We start from the raw sequence: 17,363 nt of genomic DNA, 5'->3' as shown, positions 1-17,363 counted from the left end.
TTGTGTGGGAAGATGTGTAATTGGGATTTGCGTTCAAAACCCAGCTTTTACAAGATGATTTGTCATGAAGCACTAAGTTACATTGATTCACCTTTGCAGCCATAGAGCTGACTTTCTGGTTGTGGTTCGGCAGGATATATCTGCAGAACCACAAACAGGGTTACTATGTCCCTCCTAATGCCAAGTTGCTGAGTAGCTCTGTACTATGAAACTGGACCCATGACATAGGCTGTAAAGGAATTCTCTTTCTTTGCATTCTGGTAGGCTTCATTTATTAGAAATTTGGAAACCTCTTTAGTCCAGTGTGTTGCTGAATCTCCCTGAGGCTCGTGTAATGAAGACAATATATTCTGGGAGGCATCTTGATTTGAGGGTGACAGCTCCATATATTTGTGAAAATGAAGTGGCAGCAGAGTTGCCGGTAGAGCATGTTTTGTCTTTGTGATGCAGAAATACATCATGTTTATAACAATAACTTTCACAGTTACATGTGACCATTTGTAAGCAGGAAAGCGCCACTGTTGGGAACGGGGTCTTAAGGAGCGAGAAAGACACTAACTGGCCTTGCTGTCTTGTTTCCAAACAGCCAAAAGGAAGGAAGACCATGCCTGGAGAACCAGCGCAGCAGCAAAGCGACACTCTGCTCCCCTGGCGCCAGCATCAGAGCTCAAATGGCCTGCGGCGGCAGAAGCGAGACTGGGTCATCCCACCCATCAATGTGCCGGAGAACTCCAGGGGACCCTTCCCGCAGCAGCTGGTTCGGGTAAGCTGAAAGCAGAAACAGACATAATGGTAGTGGTAATCTTGCAGTGGGTCTAGTGATGTAGTAGGTGCAGTGCAAGCTCCAAGTCCATGCCATGGGAGGTCTGGCTCGAAGCGCAGTCTCTCTGCTGTTCATCCCTCGTGCAGGAAAAGTTGGCTTTTGCAGACTGCTGAAACGCTTCTTTTCCAAAGCAGTGTGTCCCAGTTTTCCCTCCCGCAGCTGAACAGCAGCCTAATCGCCTCCTTCCAGCCAGTCCCTCAAGAGACGCTGGCATTGCTGCCAAGATGGCACTTTGCCCACGCTCTCATCCAAAAAACGGCTGCAGGTGGAAAGCTGGGTTTGGTGGCACCCAGCGAGGAGGGGGTGCTGTATTCCATCCCTTCCATCTCAGAGCCGGGGTACAGATATGTGGCGGGGCTGGAGGAGGTTGGCTGCCTGCCGCTGCTGCAGATGGATCCCTCATTCTCTGTATGTTACTAGTTTCTTTCTTTAAAAGCATGATCTCCAAGATCAAGTTTACCCATGTGGTTTTCTGTAATGATTATTGGATGACAGGAAAAGAAGAAGGGAAAAGGGGCCGCTGACAGACACTTTTGGTTGATACATTATTGCTGTTGAAAAGTGTTAGCAAAATACAAATACACGCTGCTATTCCTCTTGTGAGTGCTGGTTTCAGGTTTTGGAGCAGTAGAAAGATTAGTTATCCCTGGCAGACTTTTTCAGCTTCCCTTGGAAGAAAATGGCAAGTTATAAAATTGCAGAACTTATTTTGAGCAACAGTAGTGTGCCATTGGCATCCCTTCTCAGGAGTTCACCTAGTCATCTTGAAACAGTGCCTGGATTCAGATGAGTTGTCCTCATTACCTGCTTCACACTGATTATCTGATACTCTTCTGCACAACCTATGTGTGGGAGGAAGAAAGGAGCTTTCTGAGTCCTTTGGAAGTTCAGGTGAAGCTTGCAGTTACTCATGCAATGACTGAAATTGGCTGTTCCCAATTCACCAGGTTCTGGGCAAACCAGTTGTTGGCATCATTTCTTTGTGCAATTAGGGAATTAGGACGAGGAATAAAAAGGTAGCAGGTAGTAAATGTTTTTATGCCTGTCCTGAAAAACCAGGGAGGGAAGCCAAGGAGTCTTTGTGTGGTCAGCAGAGCTGGCTATGGAGTGACCCATTAGTGTGTTGTCCTGTGAAGTTGAAGAAATATCTGAAGAAAAGACTAACCCTATGTGTCAAAAATATCTTACTAAATCAGATTAATAATTTAGATTAATTCCTGAATTCCTGTGAAAAATAAGCAGAGCACTTGTAAATGAACCCATGCCCTCTCCCACTCTCTGCTGATTTCTTTTGAGCTTTGACTATGCAGTGAGAGGACAACTTGGCAGAAGCTTACCATGACCGATTTGTTGATTTATAAGGACTGAAATCTCTGTGACACTTTTTTCCCCTGCAGCCTGGAGATGAAACAGAAGGACTCAAGAATACAAAAATCCAGTATTAATGAAGGTGACAAATAATAAATTTTATATAGGTACAGAAGAATTTATATTCATCACTTAAACTACAAGTAACCTTGGAAAGATAACCTAGCTGACAGAAGCACAGAGCTCCCACACTTTCAGTGATTGATTCCATTGCAGTTTTTAAATACAGATGCTAAAGGAAACACTAAAAATTAAGTAAAATATGGGGTGCTAAAGAAAGAAATTACTTACAAAGGGCTGCTTTCCTCTTCACCTGACATACAGCAGGGAAGATCCTACAAAGAGGGCAACTTCATTAAGCGTGAGACCCCTGATGTTTCAGGCTTGGCTTGAGTTTCTGCTCATCTGCAGCATCTGGTCCATGTGCTGGCCCCTGAATGTGAAGCTTGATCCTAGCAGGAGTTACAGCTTCCCCTGTTAGACTTTTCTCTTTAATTATCCAGAATAGGATAAATCAACGTCTTCAAAGACGAGCACTGTCTGACTATTTCCATCCACATAATCTTCAGATTGCCCTGCAGCATTCTGCTGTCTCCTAGGTCTAGGTAACAGTTTTGATCTGATTTCCCATGCTTTTGCTCACTGGGTGCTGAGTATTTTTGCGTCCATCTGCTCACAAACTGGAGCTAGAAGTGCACAAGTGAAGTTACAGTTCAGATCCATTTGTACAGAATGAAGTCTGTCAGTTTCCTCTGCTACTTTATATAAAGCATTCAAACCCAGTGCTAGTTCCTGGACACAGAGCTTTTCTTTGTCCAGCGAGCCATGCTTTAGCTTACATTTTATAGGTGTAGCTAATGGAAACCAGTCCCTCCATTATGTTATCTTTGGTTCTGGTTAACCCCAAGGGCAGGGAGGGATGGCATGAAAAATCTGAATGCTGAAAACCCCAGAGCCCTACCAGAAGTACATTTTCTTAGTACCACTTGCTGTTTGCTTTTTTATAGGTTAGACTACTTTGAAATGCATAGGCAAATCTTTCACTTTCCCTCCTACTCCTGCTTCCTATTGTGAAGGTAAAAATTCCATTTTATGGAATTTGATTAGTTACTTGTCAGTATTTTTAGCAAAGCTGTACCTGAGTGAAGTTTAAATCACAGCAAAGGTGAATGCAGCTTGATGGCAGCTGCATACCTCAAAAGCTGAACCTGTCTGGTTCAGCTAGGATCAACTGTAATTCTCTGCTGATTAAACCATTTCATTCTGATAAAGTACATTAAATGAAAAAGTGTTTAGAAAGAAAAAGAAAAAAGGAAGATGTCAAAACATTATCCCTGCCAAAAAAAAAAATCCTCTGTTAATTACAGGTTTTTTTCTTTCAAAGGAACATCCATGTCTGTTCATATGCATCAACCCTCACTAACTAGGAAATGTATTTTGGTAAGATAATATGTAAAAAATGATAATAGGAATTTCTGATTAGTTTTGGCTGTTGAAATTTTTTTTATTCGTCAAAGAGTTTAAATAAACATCTGACGTGTATAAGCTAAAAATAATTTTTATTGGTATGAAAATGTTTTGCAAATATTCTTTTGTCTTTGAGCTGAGAAAACAGTTATCAAATTTTATTGATATATGCTTACTTATTTTGTAAACATTTATGAAAATCTCGGGTTTAATTTCATTGTGCTTCACTTCTACCTTTGTATTAGGAATAATATTTTACATGCTGTGAAATATTTTACTGTAGTGAGGATAATTTCATTACTAATTGTCAGCTAGTCTCATTATTACAACTATGAGGTCCATAAAAATTCCCATTAAAAATACAAAACCAATATGAAATCCCCCTCCTCCTCCAAGCAAATGACTCACGCAGGCACACTTATCAACTAAGATAATATATTAAATAGTTGTGCCCTTGCTGAGTACCTTCTATTTTCTGACTCATCCATTTTAGCTACACGTGTAGCTAATTCTTAATTATCTATCTTCTAATTATCTGTTAGATAATCTTGTATTTAATCTTCTTTTGCACGTCAGAAAGTATCTGCATGAAAAGCATTAGTTTAAAAGACCACCGGTCTTGTGCAGGACCCATCTATGGTTGGATAACTGTATATGAACCACTGCAACTGTATTCACCTTTACGAATGCTCCAAACTTCCAACTTTATCTCCAGGACTTTTCCACAGCTCTTACGAATTGCATGTATCTGACTCGATCCGCATAGACCCTAATTTTTCTATCTTGCTTTTATTAAACTTTAAACTGAAAAATGTGATATTTGCTCATTAGACCTCTTATGATAAACAGCTTGTTCATTATCATTACACCAGCAGTGAAAATCCACTGAGGGTGACCAAGACAGGATCTCAGTGCTCTTACAAACGGCCTTGATTGCATGCTACAGGCACAGCATGCTCTCTCATATCCAAGCACTGGTAATCTCAGGCACAAGAATGCTAGAAGTTATCTAATGTGTATAACAGGGAATAAGAAGAAAGGATGCATTTTATGTAAATTTAATCAGAAAGACCTGAAGTGGTTTGGAAAGTTGGTAGAATATAATATACCTGAAGACTCTTGCATTTCTTCTTAGCAGAGGTGTTGATTCGTTGGGTTTCATACTGCACGATGCATGTTGATGGAGCAGCCAGATCTTAGTGCACTAGAAAGCCCTACGATGTACTCCTGGGTGAGTTTAGCACATGTAAAGCTCTATAGTGAAATTGGGTACTTAATATGGAAAAGGTTGATAAGGCACTCTAAACCTCCACAGCCTATTTGTGTGCTGTAGGACCCAGATCCTTCCTTCCTGGCACAGGAAGTAAAAGTAGTGAAACAGTTCTCCAAAAGACTAAAATCCCAGAGTTACACTGAGCTGTGAAATCCCCACTGACTTGGACCATCAGCCCTCAATATTGCTATCTCAGCTCATCAGGGCTATTTCAGCATGTGCCTTTGCACTGTTTTACATAGTTTTCTTGTAGGAAATCCCTCATGCCTCCTTGATCAACCACATTGCTTACTGCTGTGAAATTGGCAGTTCAGAATCCTTTCACTCCCAGCTGCAAGACAGATGGCATCTGTCTGTGGTGAGAGAAGCTTGAGAAAAGGCCTTGTAAATGCTTCCCAGAGGACATCAAACCTTACTTTTCCTGAGAGACATGGACAGGCTTGATTACAAATAGGCATAGATCTTCCTTGTTCTTCCTAGATCTTGCTAGTTCTGGCTCTCAGTAGGTCTTGTCTTTGGTACCCCTGTGAGCATCACAAGCTGAAATTGAGAAATTAGGTGATTTGGTCATTATTGTGACAGACAGGGACAGGAAAGAGCAAGCCAAGAGATTGGAGAGGAAACAGGACAGCATGCAAGTTGTGTTGCTCTGTAGAGACACAGCCTTTCTTTGAAAGCTGGGTAAAGGGTGTAAATTATAGCAGCTCTTGGCTCTTGATTGTGTTTTCACGCCACAAACCAACCTGACACCAAAGAAAGATTAGCAGGAAAATGATTCATTAAGCATTTGTGTTGCCATGGTCTTGGCTCTGGTATTCTGGTATATCTGTCCTCTGTGTGTGTGTTACCAAACAAGGGCTTGGCACATTTGGAATGAATGAAGAAAAGGAAATACAACACATGGCTACTTTCTTGACACATCCATTGAAATTTCTTATAAACGCATAGTTTAAAGCAGGTTCCTAAACATATACCACACTATATATATTCCTCGAACAACATTCATTCCCCCTGGTGTGTGAAGATGTCATTCTTTATCTCCAGCATTTCACAGAAATAGAAGTCTAGATCCTGAAGTAAAGTCTCGTCTCTGCCAAAGTTGGTGGGGCTACACCAGTGAATACCATTTGGAAATCTAGGTCAAAGAAAGCAGATGCCCAGTGCTTTATGGGCTTTACAGGCATGCACACATCCAGCATTATGGATTGAAAAGTGCAGCTACAGCATAAATGCTCCATTTAAAATTCTCTTACAACAGCATTTGAGCCTATACTGTAATTATACATATTGTATTTCCTTGTATTCAGATCCATGGGGAATTTATATTGTCCTTGCTAAAGCCAGAGGGACTGAAGGAAAGCAGTCATTTAATGATTCAGCTGTCTTGGGCTCTATGATTTAATCAATCATATGAAAGAAATTTTTAGATTCTTTGTGTTTAGAGTTCTCTTGTCTGAGCAGAAAATGTTCCCTTTTTGAATTGCTTTAATAGCTGTATTTATGCAGCTGAAAGTTCCTTAAGAAATGAAAGTAAAATCAAATTGCTGAGAATGCCTAGATAATTTATCGGAGAATATTCAATTAGAATATATTAATATTTTAGATTTCCATCATTAATTTAATATTCAGAGATTTAATTTAGTCGTTGAATTGCTGTAGTGCCATGCGTGGGTAGGTTGTTAGGCTGAGTGCTTAAAACACCTGCCACAAATGGGTGAATCTCACTTTGATTCCCAAGAGCACAAATGCCTTTCTACTGACATAAGTCTTGCAGCAAAAAACTCAGACACTAAATCTTGCCTGTGCTCTGCATTTTTCCATAATTGCAGAATGGAATAATACAGTCTTCCAACAGAAATAAACGCAAGAGCCTTATTTACTTATGCATTCAAATCCAGACTGAAGGGGAATTTGGTGCTTTGTGGGTCTGAGTTTGTCAGTGTGTTACTGAAGAATTTCATTTTGCCAGCCAAGCCTTGTTACTTGCTCAAGGAGAACCACCGTAAGTGAAGTTGGGATTTTAAGGTGATTGACACTTTGCAGACAAATATCAAGGACTCCCATTGCACAGATCAGCTAAAAATACTGCCCTTGAGATTCTGCCATTTTCCAGGATGCTTTGGGAATAGTAACATGAATGGAAAAAAGCCCCGCTAAATAATAAAGAAACACTAAATCATAAAATGCCATTTGATTTGGAAGTGATACATTTCCATCAAACACCATGTCCCAGCTGCATGAAAGAAATAGAACCAATTTTTAATTTTCCACTCAACATAAAACCTGAGATTCTCAGAAGCCATTGGCAGCAATGAGAATGCTTCCACTCTGATGGAGAAGTATCCACATGATATTTCAGAAGCCTCAAAATTCATTGGTAGTATTTCTGATTTTCTCCATGGTTAAGCAGAATCTCATGATGTTGCTTTTTTAGTAGATTATAGTATGGGTTAAAGTTGGGTTGGGGTCCAGGTGCATCATTACAGGATCAGTGCTTGTGCTTGACACTTGGTGTCTTAAAACTTACACCCATGTACGTGGATGATTAGTTATTGTTGGTACAAATCCTGGTCAGATTTGTGCTAATAGATTCCTGAAAAGGAAAGCTAACATATAGCTACCAATTTTGCAAGCATGAAAAATGGAGAAGTTTTCAAGAATGAAGGACAGCAAAAATCTGGGGTGCAGTGAGTCAAGCCAAGAGGGTACAGGGATAACAGACCTTTGGTCTGACCTTATGTCAGATGTTTTAAACTGTTTTTCAGTCATTCAGCATCCCTGCAAGGCTGTGGGGTAGGATATACTAGCAGGTATTTGTGACCCTGCCACCAACTGCTACTTGTTAGGTACATATTGGAAGTTAGAATCATAGAATTGTTTAGGTTGGAAAAAACCTTTAAGGTCATCGAGTCCAAACATGATCGGTACATACGTCTTTGCTTAGGTATTTTGTCATACAGGATCTGATCTTTTCAGCCTGTTTCCCTAGCTGGAGATTGTCTTTTGTTCACAAATAAGAAACCGAGGCAGGAAAGATGAGTGGCTTTGTTCAAGACCACAGAGCTGTTGCCATGGCCATGAACAGCACTCTCCAGTATCAGCATCTAGGCCTGTCTTTGGCTTATTTGAAGAATCTCATAATGGACTTGAGTTTTATGGAGTATTCACAAATCTTTTGTTGATGGCTGTATTCAGTCACTTCATTTCCTGTCTGGGTTCAGCTGCTACATCTGTACATTGAGTCTGGTAATGTACAGGCTTGTTTTCACAATGATGCAAAGGTGCTTGTCTGCCGTGACCCAGGGACTAAGCAACAGCTCCTTTTCTCTGCTGGGTCTCAGTCTGTTCCTCCACCATCACCCCCATCCAGCCCTTACGTTTTAGCTCCTGCTCCAAGTTCACCTCTGGAGCAGGAAATGTGGGAAGCACAGAAGGATGAGTACCCCCCGCCTTGAACTGTCGTACCAAGCATACTGCAAAATAGTTCATCAATCACTCCAGAGAGTATTTAGCTGTAATACCCCATTGCACATATTGCAACATATCATTACATCCCCATCCTCTCCAGAAAGTGAGATAACTGTAATAGCCGTTCAGTATGGCTGTCATTATGTATAGAGGCAAAGACAGGAAGGCATAGTCAGAGCTAATGTACACAGCTCATGAAAGCTATTGAAAATCTGTAAAGACAAGAGTGTACATGAAAACAGTAGGTTAATTTGCTAGGAAAAAAACACTTTGGTTTTGCTCATGCCTTTTCCAAAGAAAAACAGTAATAATGAAAAAAAGCTGAAACAGGAGCAAAGAACTTGCAACCTGCGTCTTTGCTGCAGTAGCTCATTATTTAACATTCATCACCCACATTAGTAATAGGTTACTGTGGGACTTGCCTTCATGATGAGTTGAAATGGAGTCCCGAAGACATAGTGGCACTGTGTGGGTGTGAGTTTGGATTTGCAGAATGATGGTGCAGATATAACCTTGACAGCTAGGCTGCTGCTGAAATTCACTGTCTCAGGTTGGAGTGAGATAGGAAGCAAAAAATCCATCCACGCTTTTTAATTCCTTACTATCGCGTATGTTCTTGCTAGTCTGCACCACTGAAGAATCAAATTCAGCACCTTGGAATTTCAGATGTCACCTTTTAAAATTTTAGACAATTTACTCTTGGGATAATTTTAAGCTTTCACTGCTGCAGTTAATTGTTTTATTTATAGCTGCTGAGATTTTCACTGATAAAGGTGTCACCATCTAAATCCTGTCTCAGCTGTCTCTAACTCAGACTGATGAGAGTGGTAAGCCTTAGATGATGGGGCAGCAAAGAAAGGAAGTGCAGTAGTTCACCACAGCTTTGTAAAGGGCCCATTTCTTTGCAATTTCTTCTTTTCCATAGCTCTTACCCTATTTTTAATAACATTCATATTTGTTAATTTCCATAATTTTCCTCCTATTTGAACAGTAAGACAACTTAAAAACAAACAAACAAAACCTTGGATTCTATTAAGGAAAACATTTTGCCCAAGGCAGTTTGGGTATCTGCAGATGGTACTGAACATTTTGGCCCTTGTTCAGCCAAACAGAGATTTAAATACGTGCCTAAATTTCAGCCTTTAAGTAGCTCCAGTGGCACTTCTGAGTCTGTTTAGTGCCTGGAAACTAAGGACACAAATAGTGCCATGCTGAATATAGACCGAGCATTCAGCATTGTGCAGTACCAAAATCTTTGGCCATGCTTACAGTTTTTCTTCTTAGATTCTCTATTTTACTTACATTTCTTTCCATGTTCTGGAAGCAGACAGAGACCACACTTCCAGATGTGCATACACATCCAAGCTTTTGCATACAAGTATATTCCTTTTTTTCCTAACCAAGCCAGCCAAACAGAGCTTGGTTTCAGGACCAGGCTGGACAGGACTTGGAGTCAACCTGCTCTAGTTGAAGGTGCCCTTGTCCCTGGCAGGGTGTTGGAACTGGATGAGTTTGAAGATCCCTTCAACACAAACCAGTGTAGGATTCTATGAATATCTTTTCCCTTCACAAACTAACAGAAACTCAGGCATCCCCTAAAAGCCCCTGCAGCAGCTGGGCAGGGTGAGCTCACCCTTTAAGAGGGAGAGGTATTTGACTGCAGGTGCAGGTGGCTTTAACATCTTCTCCATAGGAAAGTGAGATGTGTTTGACTGCAGGAGACCCTGGGTGTAGGTATTCTGTGGAAAAAGCCCCTAGGAGTAGGGGTTGTTCATGCTTCATGAAGGATGAGAGAGACATGCTGGCAAAGGACTTCAAGGTGAGTGACTTTTTGGAGCATGGTTGAGGGCTCAGCTAGAAGCAGCTGGAAAGGAAAGCAAAGGAAACTGCTCTTACTCAAGTGTCCTGTGTAGAAGAGAACAAGCTATCAAAAGCTTGAAAATGAGGATTTGGTGTGGATTGTGGTGTCATTTCATATCAGTGGAGGGCTGCTGGGCATGCACCCAGCCTCACACAGCCCTGGTGAGTCTGTGCAGTGTGTGTGGCTGGGCTTCATCACTAGTTCATTCCTGGATGCTGACGGGCAAGTGAGAAGAGAGCAGCTGAGGGTGAGGACTCAGCAAAGGCTGTTGTGCCAGTAAGGTGATGGCTTAGAAAACTTTTATATCATACATGTAAGGGGTTTCTTCCCTGTCTCAGGTCTGTGCATGGTTTCTGGGTTATATATATGTGTGTGTGTGTATATGTACGCATGCATATGCATATGTATGGGGTACAGCTGAAAAGAAGTCATGCAGAGTATTCAGCCTTGTCATAATCAACCATCTGGGTGTAACCTCCCTTGCAAAGCTTGACCTGATTAATTCCACTTTGAAGACTGGGTTTTGGAGGCTAAGCCTCAGTCTCTGACTCAAGATACAGCCCCTAAACTAAAAGTTTCTAGTGGAAATATTAGACCCTTAAATGCCGTAGTGCTGGGACAGTTTATCTTCCTGACTCCTTCTTTCACTCGTGATATCCACTCATTTTAAACAAAACATTACATGAACTCGATGAGGTTTTTGCATCTGTGCTTGGTTTTATAGACCTTTCAGGCTGTTTTGTCGTTGATGTCTTCTTCCTTTGTGCTTCGAGGCTTTGTGAGCTATAACATTTGTTTAAGCAAATAAACTAATTTTACTGTTGTAAAAAGTGGGGCAGTTTAAGGAAGGAGAAAGGCCATGTGGGCTTGTTGTTTCTGTCCAAAATGTCCAGAAAATGAAAGGCACACACTGTGTTGTGAAAAGATTGAACATAAGGTCTGTGGTTTGCCCTCTTAGAGAGCTGGCAACCTGTGGTCCTTCAGCAGCCCCCTCTTGGCTAATGAAACTGCTCTGGAGAAAGATCCAGAGCTGCAGTGCTCCTGTTACTATGGGACTTAGAAGAATTCAGTGGAAATGGCCAATTTGCTGTATTTCCAAGTCACTGTGAAAAGTGTGGCAGCTAAAAGGCACTGCTCCTGACCACATTAAGCTGCTCGGAGTTATTTCTGAAGTAGTATCACTGGAAGCGTGATAGTAGAGAGAGGGAAAGAAGTTAAGATTAAGAGTCTGCTCTACAAAGTGTTACTAGTTAATCTACAGCTCTCTGAAGGGATTTCTGTGAGTTGGAAAAACAAAACTGAATGTTTGGCCATCTTACATTTTCAGTGGTGTGGCTTGCAGTGAAGTGATGATACAATTTACTTACCAGTAAGTGGCATTCAACTGCATCTAATGAAAAGAAATTAGAGTTGAAGAATCAGACATCATCAGAGTGTAAATCTTTTATGGAAGATTATAGCAGTTATTATTTGAAAGCAAAGAATTGAGAAGCAAGGTGGCAGTTTTCTTTCAGTGATGGGGAATGTACCCTCTAATGTCTCCATGGAAAAAAAGAAAAAGCTGCACCAAAGCATTCCCATTCAGCTTGATGGCAGAAGCACTGTTTGTTAGCATCTGTTTTTGCAGGGAAACTCCTGTTAAGAGAGGAATTAAAGTATTGGTGGAAGCATTTCTAACAACTGTCTGGGTTTACCAAATATTTTTCAGACAGTGTTATGTTTATGGCACAGATTTTTGTATGCTAAAGGAAAAGGCAATTCAAAATGTATGAAACACCTGCTGCCTTTTGAGCACCTAAGGGAGAGAATGACACAATGTATATGGATTTCTGAAGTCATTAAAAGAAAAATAACTCTCTGTTATTCCTTTTGAACCGTAACGCATGATTTCCGCAAATATTAAAACATTTTCTTATCATTTTTTAATTAGACATGAATACAAAATTCAACATTTGGTTGAATACAACATGGCATTAGGAAATTGGCTCTTTTCCTTCTCTTTCTGTATCTATCCAGTTGTTAAATGTCCCCCTCCCTTACTTTTTTTTTTAACCTCTTGTTCTTAATGAGACTTCCTCCTTCTCTCTATGACTCTTTATGTAAGCAACCTTGGCTCTTGATTAATCAGTAATTAGGGAAGGAGTTGTACTGATTTCAAGTCTCTAGTATCATACTCTTCAGCTGGAATTCAGAACTAAAATCTAAAGGAAACTCATAATGTCAACATTATGCTATGTCTAACCATATGACAAAATCACATCAGAGGCAGACCAGGCAATACCTGTTTATGCAGACACAAATCTGTCCTGCTTGATATTGAGTGTAATATAATCATAATTCATTCCCACAGCTGCTTTCCACACACATTCCCCATTATTGCCTGCCTTTTTCATGATCAGCATTCAATATTTCACCTTAAACTTTACTATGCCTTCTGTCATCTTATCTGACTCATACTGTTTCACTTCATGTTTGCTGAGCAGTTAGGGCCTAATTCAAAGTTTAATGAGCCCTCATTAACCTCTGTGAGCTTTGGATCAATCCCTTGTAGTCTAATATGGTAATAATGCCAGGATATTATGGAGTTAAAAGCTCCCATACAGTGGTCTGAGGATAAAGTCTCTGCGGGCGTGCTGCTTAATGGGGTATTAATTGGATAGAGGTATTCATAAGTACTGAGCACTGAGTGTGTATATTGTTGGAAGAAGAGAATAAACACTGGATGGCATGATCTTAAAGGAAGGAAAACTTGAGTTTCCTTTTGCATCAGTCTTTACTATGTGTTATACTGATGCTACACAATGCATCAGACATTTGAGGAGTTAATGCAGACCGGGGTGAGTTTTGTGGCCCAGGTCAATGGCTGCTGTTGGTCACAATTCATACTCCCTCTTCTAATACTTTTCTGAAGTTCTGCCTACTTCGGCTCCATCAAAATTGTTCTTCAAGAAACAAATTATTTGCAAAAAGGTGGTAGCATTGGAAAGGATTCATCAAAGGGAGCTGCTAATTACACACAACAGCTTCTTTATTTCCTTTTTTCTTGTCTGAGATAGTGTGCTTTCAACACATCATTTAGAGGAACCTAAAATGCCTACTCTGAGCTCTTGATGCCAGTAAATCTGCCGTAAGCAAGCCATTGAGGCTGGCTTGTGTTTAGGTGAACTACTTAGAAGATTCCCTTGAGGCTGTGCTGACAGAAGACCTACCCCAAGGCATGTCAAAGCAGCCCATATTAAATATTTTATAATGTTTTCTTTTTGCCCTATCCAGATTTTAAAGAAATCTTAATTCTTGGAGGTGTTGTGTTTATTAAGAGCCACAAACGGGAGTTGTTGAGGCCAGGGGTAGAGGAGGCTGCTCACAGCAGGGCTGTGCCTGGCCCTGCTCTCCAGACCCCTTCTGCCTTTGTTTCCTTTCCATCTCCTCTTTACAGCCCTGACCCATTCAACATGCCAGTGACCCGACCAGAGGCAGAGCTGGACTCTGCCTGCAGACACTGTGTAGGCTCAGCCTGCCTGACTCCAATCCTCAACACTTACCTGTGTTGCCCAGATTTCCTGTCTCAAAGATAAGAGCCCTGCTGTGCCTTGCAGGGGATTTGTGAAGACAAACACGTTTCTGTAGTTCTTTGTGTCAGGAGCAGTGCAGTGATAGAAGCTACATCTCTACCTCAGGCAGTGTGCAGGGAAGGATCAGGCATAGCAAAGGATTAAACCCTGTTGATTTAGATTCCCATATGGCCCAATGGGAGTTAGATACCTGGGTGCCTTAGCAAATCCTGCCTCATACCCAGACGCCTTTAAAGTGCGGATCTTCATAGCTTAGGACCATTTTCCGTTTCTTCTCTGCTCTGTCAGGAGATAGGCCCTTATAAAAAAGAAAGACAGAAAATGTGCGTGGCCCTCCTTGACTTTTTATCCTGTTTCAGATCTTTAAAGGTAAAAACACATGAAGTAAATGAAGGAAAGAGCATAGCAGTGTGGGAGCATCCACAGGGCAGGTGTGAACCTCAGCCTGATGCTGTGGAGCTATCCTAATGCCCTCCCAGTTCCTACCCATAATGCAGAATAAGACTATGGGCTCAGATACCGACCTCTGAGTTGTAACAATACATGTGGACAGGGATAATCCACTGCTGGTCCTCAAACCTGCTTGGGCCTGAGGGAGAGAACAACACCTCATTCAAAGCTGGTGGAAATGGCCAAACTACCCCATGAAAGAGGGCGAGAGCTGTTAGTTCTGCCTGTCCCCGTAACATGGGTCCCACCTTCTCACTGGTCTGACTCTAGCAGACATTGCTGGCTTTCATCAGGAAAGGACTGGTTCCTTTCATTTATTTATCCTAGATATTCCCTGCACTTCTTGCTTTTTCCTTTCCTTCTGTGAAGCCACAGATGTACCAAGTTCTGTGTTCCTCCACGCAGCCAAGTGCTTTTCCCTTTGGGCTGGTGCTAAGTCACTTTTTCTCCACATAGCAAATTAAAAAAGAACAGTCACATATGTAGCAATTATAGAAATATTTTTCTGGAAACTCCCAATACATGTTAACTCCAGAAGATGTCCCAGTTCTGTCTTGCTCTTAAACAAAAGGCTGCATAGTAGTTGTCTCTGTAGTGCTTGTGCCAGCCTGCAGTTCTCAGCACCAATTCTTGCCTATCCTAATCCCATATGTGTGAACATGTATGCTACAAAGAACTAGGAAATTCTGCTTGATTTGGTGCTGTCCTTTTTATTCGTTGCTTGATGAATCAGCTGCTAAAATAAGCCTTCCCTTTGAGTTCCATAATGCCCTTCTCGCGCCTCCAGAACCTCCTTTCTGTGTGTCTTGATGTTCCCAGTGCTCCCTTTAGACTTGTCTCCTCTCCCTCCATTTTGGGTCTTATCTACTTGTGCCTTCACATTTTAATTTTGCTGTTGTGTGTTCCTGGGAAGATTTCCCAATGTGTTTTCCCATCTCGGATGGTACCCACACTGCTGCTCTGCTGGTCATAAACCCTAGAAATTGTGAGGCCAGCTCCAGTTCTTGCACCTTCAGTCTCCAATCCTACATCATTCCCAACCTTTCTCCTCAGGAAAAAGAATAAGGAATATTTAAAAACACAACTAAAAAATTAATTAAAGAAAAGGTAGATTTGCAGTGACTCCAGGAATTAAGAATGTACATACAAAGCAATTGGTGATGAAACCCAGAGCACTCCACTCTTGTCTCTCCTTGGACTTAGCTACCAGTTAAATGTCACCACTCCAGCTGTCTCGAAAGGCTGCTGTGTTTTCTTACAGCACAGTGTGGATGCAAGTGTGGATATCTTACAACTGACGATATTGCTTTAAGGGTTGAATTAAAGTGTGGGAGATTTAATGAATCTTTTTCATTCAGTCTCTGTGGCTGGGCTTTTTTTATTTATAATTATAGATCTGTATGATTGAGAAAGATGTTTATCCATTCAATTTGATGATGAATGATCAAGAAGAAAGTATGGACAGGATGCTTTTAGAGGCTTTCAGCCCTGTAGTTTTAGCCACTTATGCTGATAGCTCACACTGGAAGATGGAATGTGAATCAGAGAAAACATGGGAAATAATAGGAGGAAAATGCAGACTCCATTTCTGATGAGTTATATTAAACCCAAAGATCTTCCACTTCATAGAGATATTATTGAAGTTTTATGCAGCTTTTGAGATTATGACAAGCTGAACAACTTGTTCTGGCTTGATGCTCAAGCTCCATATGGTACTACTTCAGCAATTTGATGTGATATTATGAATAAGAGTGCCTGAGTAGTGAAATGTTTGGGGTTTTTTGTATCATATTGGCCTTCTACAGTAGATGTTAAAATGAATTCTGTTTAGAGTAAGGAAAGGGGGGAAAGAAACCAGACCTGTGGGTTTCAGTAGCATAATGACAGCAACCAAATGGAAATGAATTTGTGGTGATTAAGAGATTAGTTGCTGACAGAATACCTTGGACACGTGGGCACAACCCGTGTTCTACAGGCCCTGCTCTCCTTTTAAGTTTTCCCTTGTACGACATAATACTGCCTTTGAGGAAAAATATCTTTGTATGTTAGTTTCTATGTTCAGGACTAGTGGCTTGCAAATAATAATTGTTATGCAAGTGGAAATTAACTTGTGTGTGCAAAAATAGAATTTTAGGGTAAATATGTAATCTCAGGCAAGTATATTAAAGTAATAGCAAAAGATAATAATAATACCTCAATCTACTTCTGTAGAAGGGCCATCACCATTCCTTATGTTACTTTTCTGCTAGTTATAGGAAGTTCCTTCCTTGCATTGTGTTGCTAAAAGCAGTTCATGGATAGCAGAATGCGATTGCTGAAATTTGGAGGATGAAATAATATGAAGTCTGGTACAATTCACAGGTAATGATCTCTGTTAGTGTGTTAAATTCTGTAGATGCTGCAAAGTGCTCTTCTAAATACATGCATTAAACAAGAATGGATTTAAAATAATCCCTTGTGTAAATCATATATCTGGAGATAGCCATGGTGAATGGAGAAGAAATGTTGGCACATAGCTGTGCAAGGTCCTTGTGAGCTGTAACTGTCAGTGCTGGTGTGCCAAGAGGGGACATGACTTGTCCACCAGTCCAGAATTGCTGTGAGAAGAGGTGGTGCCCAGGCTGTCTGAGGATACATAGTTTTATTCTCTTTCCTATAGCTGAAAGCCTTGAGCTGCTGTGAGAGACTGAGGCTTTGACCCAGCAGCTTAGAGGATATCAGTATTGGGTAATTTTATCACTTCTCTGTTAAATGTACTGTAAAATGGACAAAAAAGATCATTTCCCAGCCTGCCCAGAGCAGAGACCCTAGAGATGTATCAGGCACTGGCTAAAGACAGATGAGCCCAGGGCTGTTGCTGTTGCTCTTGAAGTACTTGCTCCAAAGCAAGAGAAAAGTCTCCTGACCATTGGGGTGTAAAAGAGGACTTTTTACACATACACCAACATTGTGGTCTCTGTGCCAGCTCCAAGGGAAGGAAGGTCAGGCCTGTGGACAGCAGGACTGGTACTCCTCCAAGGTGGAGGTTGGCAGCTAGAACCAACTTTACCTGCAGCAGAAGGTGGCTGCTGGGGCCCAAAC

At 41.1% G+C, this 17,363-nt stretch overlaps 1 protein-coding gene across 5 annotated transcripts in view; it reads left to right on the top strand.

The window, feature by feature from the left end:
- The window catches only part of LOC133224180 (cadherin-4), a 454,909-nt gene that overhangs the window by 291,473 nt on the left and 146,073 nt on the right, over positions 1 to 17,363 (top strand). For 4 of the 5 annotated variants that reach the window (XM_061375491.1, XM_061375490.1, XM_061375494.1 and 1 more), the window contains one exon: positions 587 to 763. In XM_061375491.1, coding sequence (XP_061231475.1) covers positions 587 to 763 — 177 coding nt within the window. Of the gene's footprint in view, positions 1 to 586; positions 764 to 10,089; positions 10,219 to 17,363 lie in introns of those variants that run through there. The other variant, XM_061375495.1, reaches the window with a different exon arrangement.

Source organism: Neopsephotus bourkii, unplaced genomic scaffold (assembly GCF_033783945.1).
Source record: "Neopsephotus bourkii isolate Nb327-2 ecotype Australia unplaced genomic scaffold, CSIRO-AGI_Nbou_v1 NB_1663, whole genome shotgun sequence".
NCBI classification, from domain to species: Eukaryota; Metazoa; Chordata; class Aves; order Psittaciformes; family Psittacidae; genus Neopsephotus; species Neopsephotus bourkii.
This window is presented reverse-complemented; position numbering and strand designations above follow the sequence as displayed.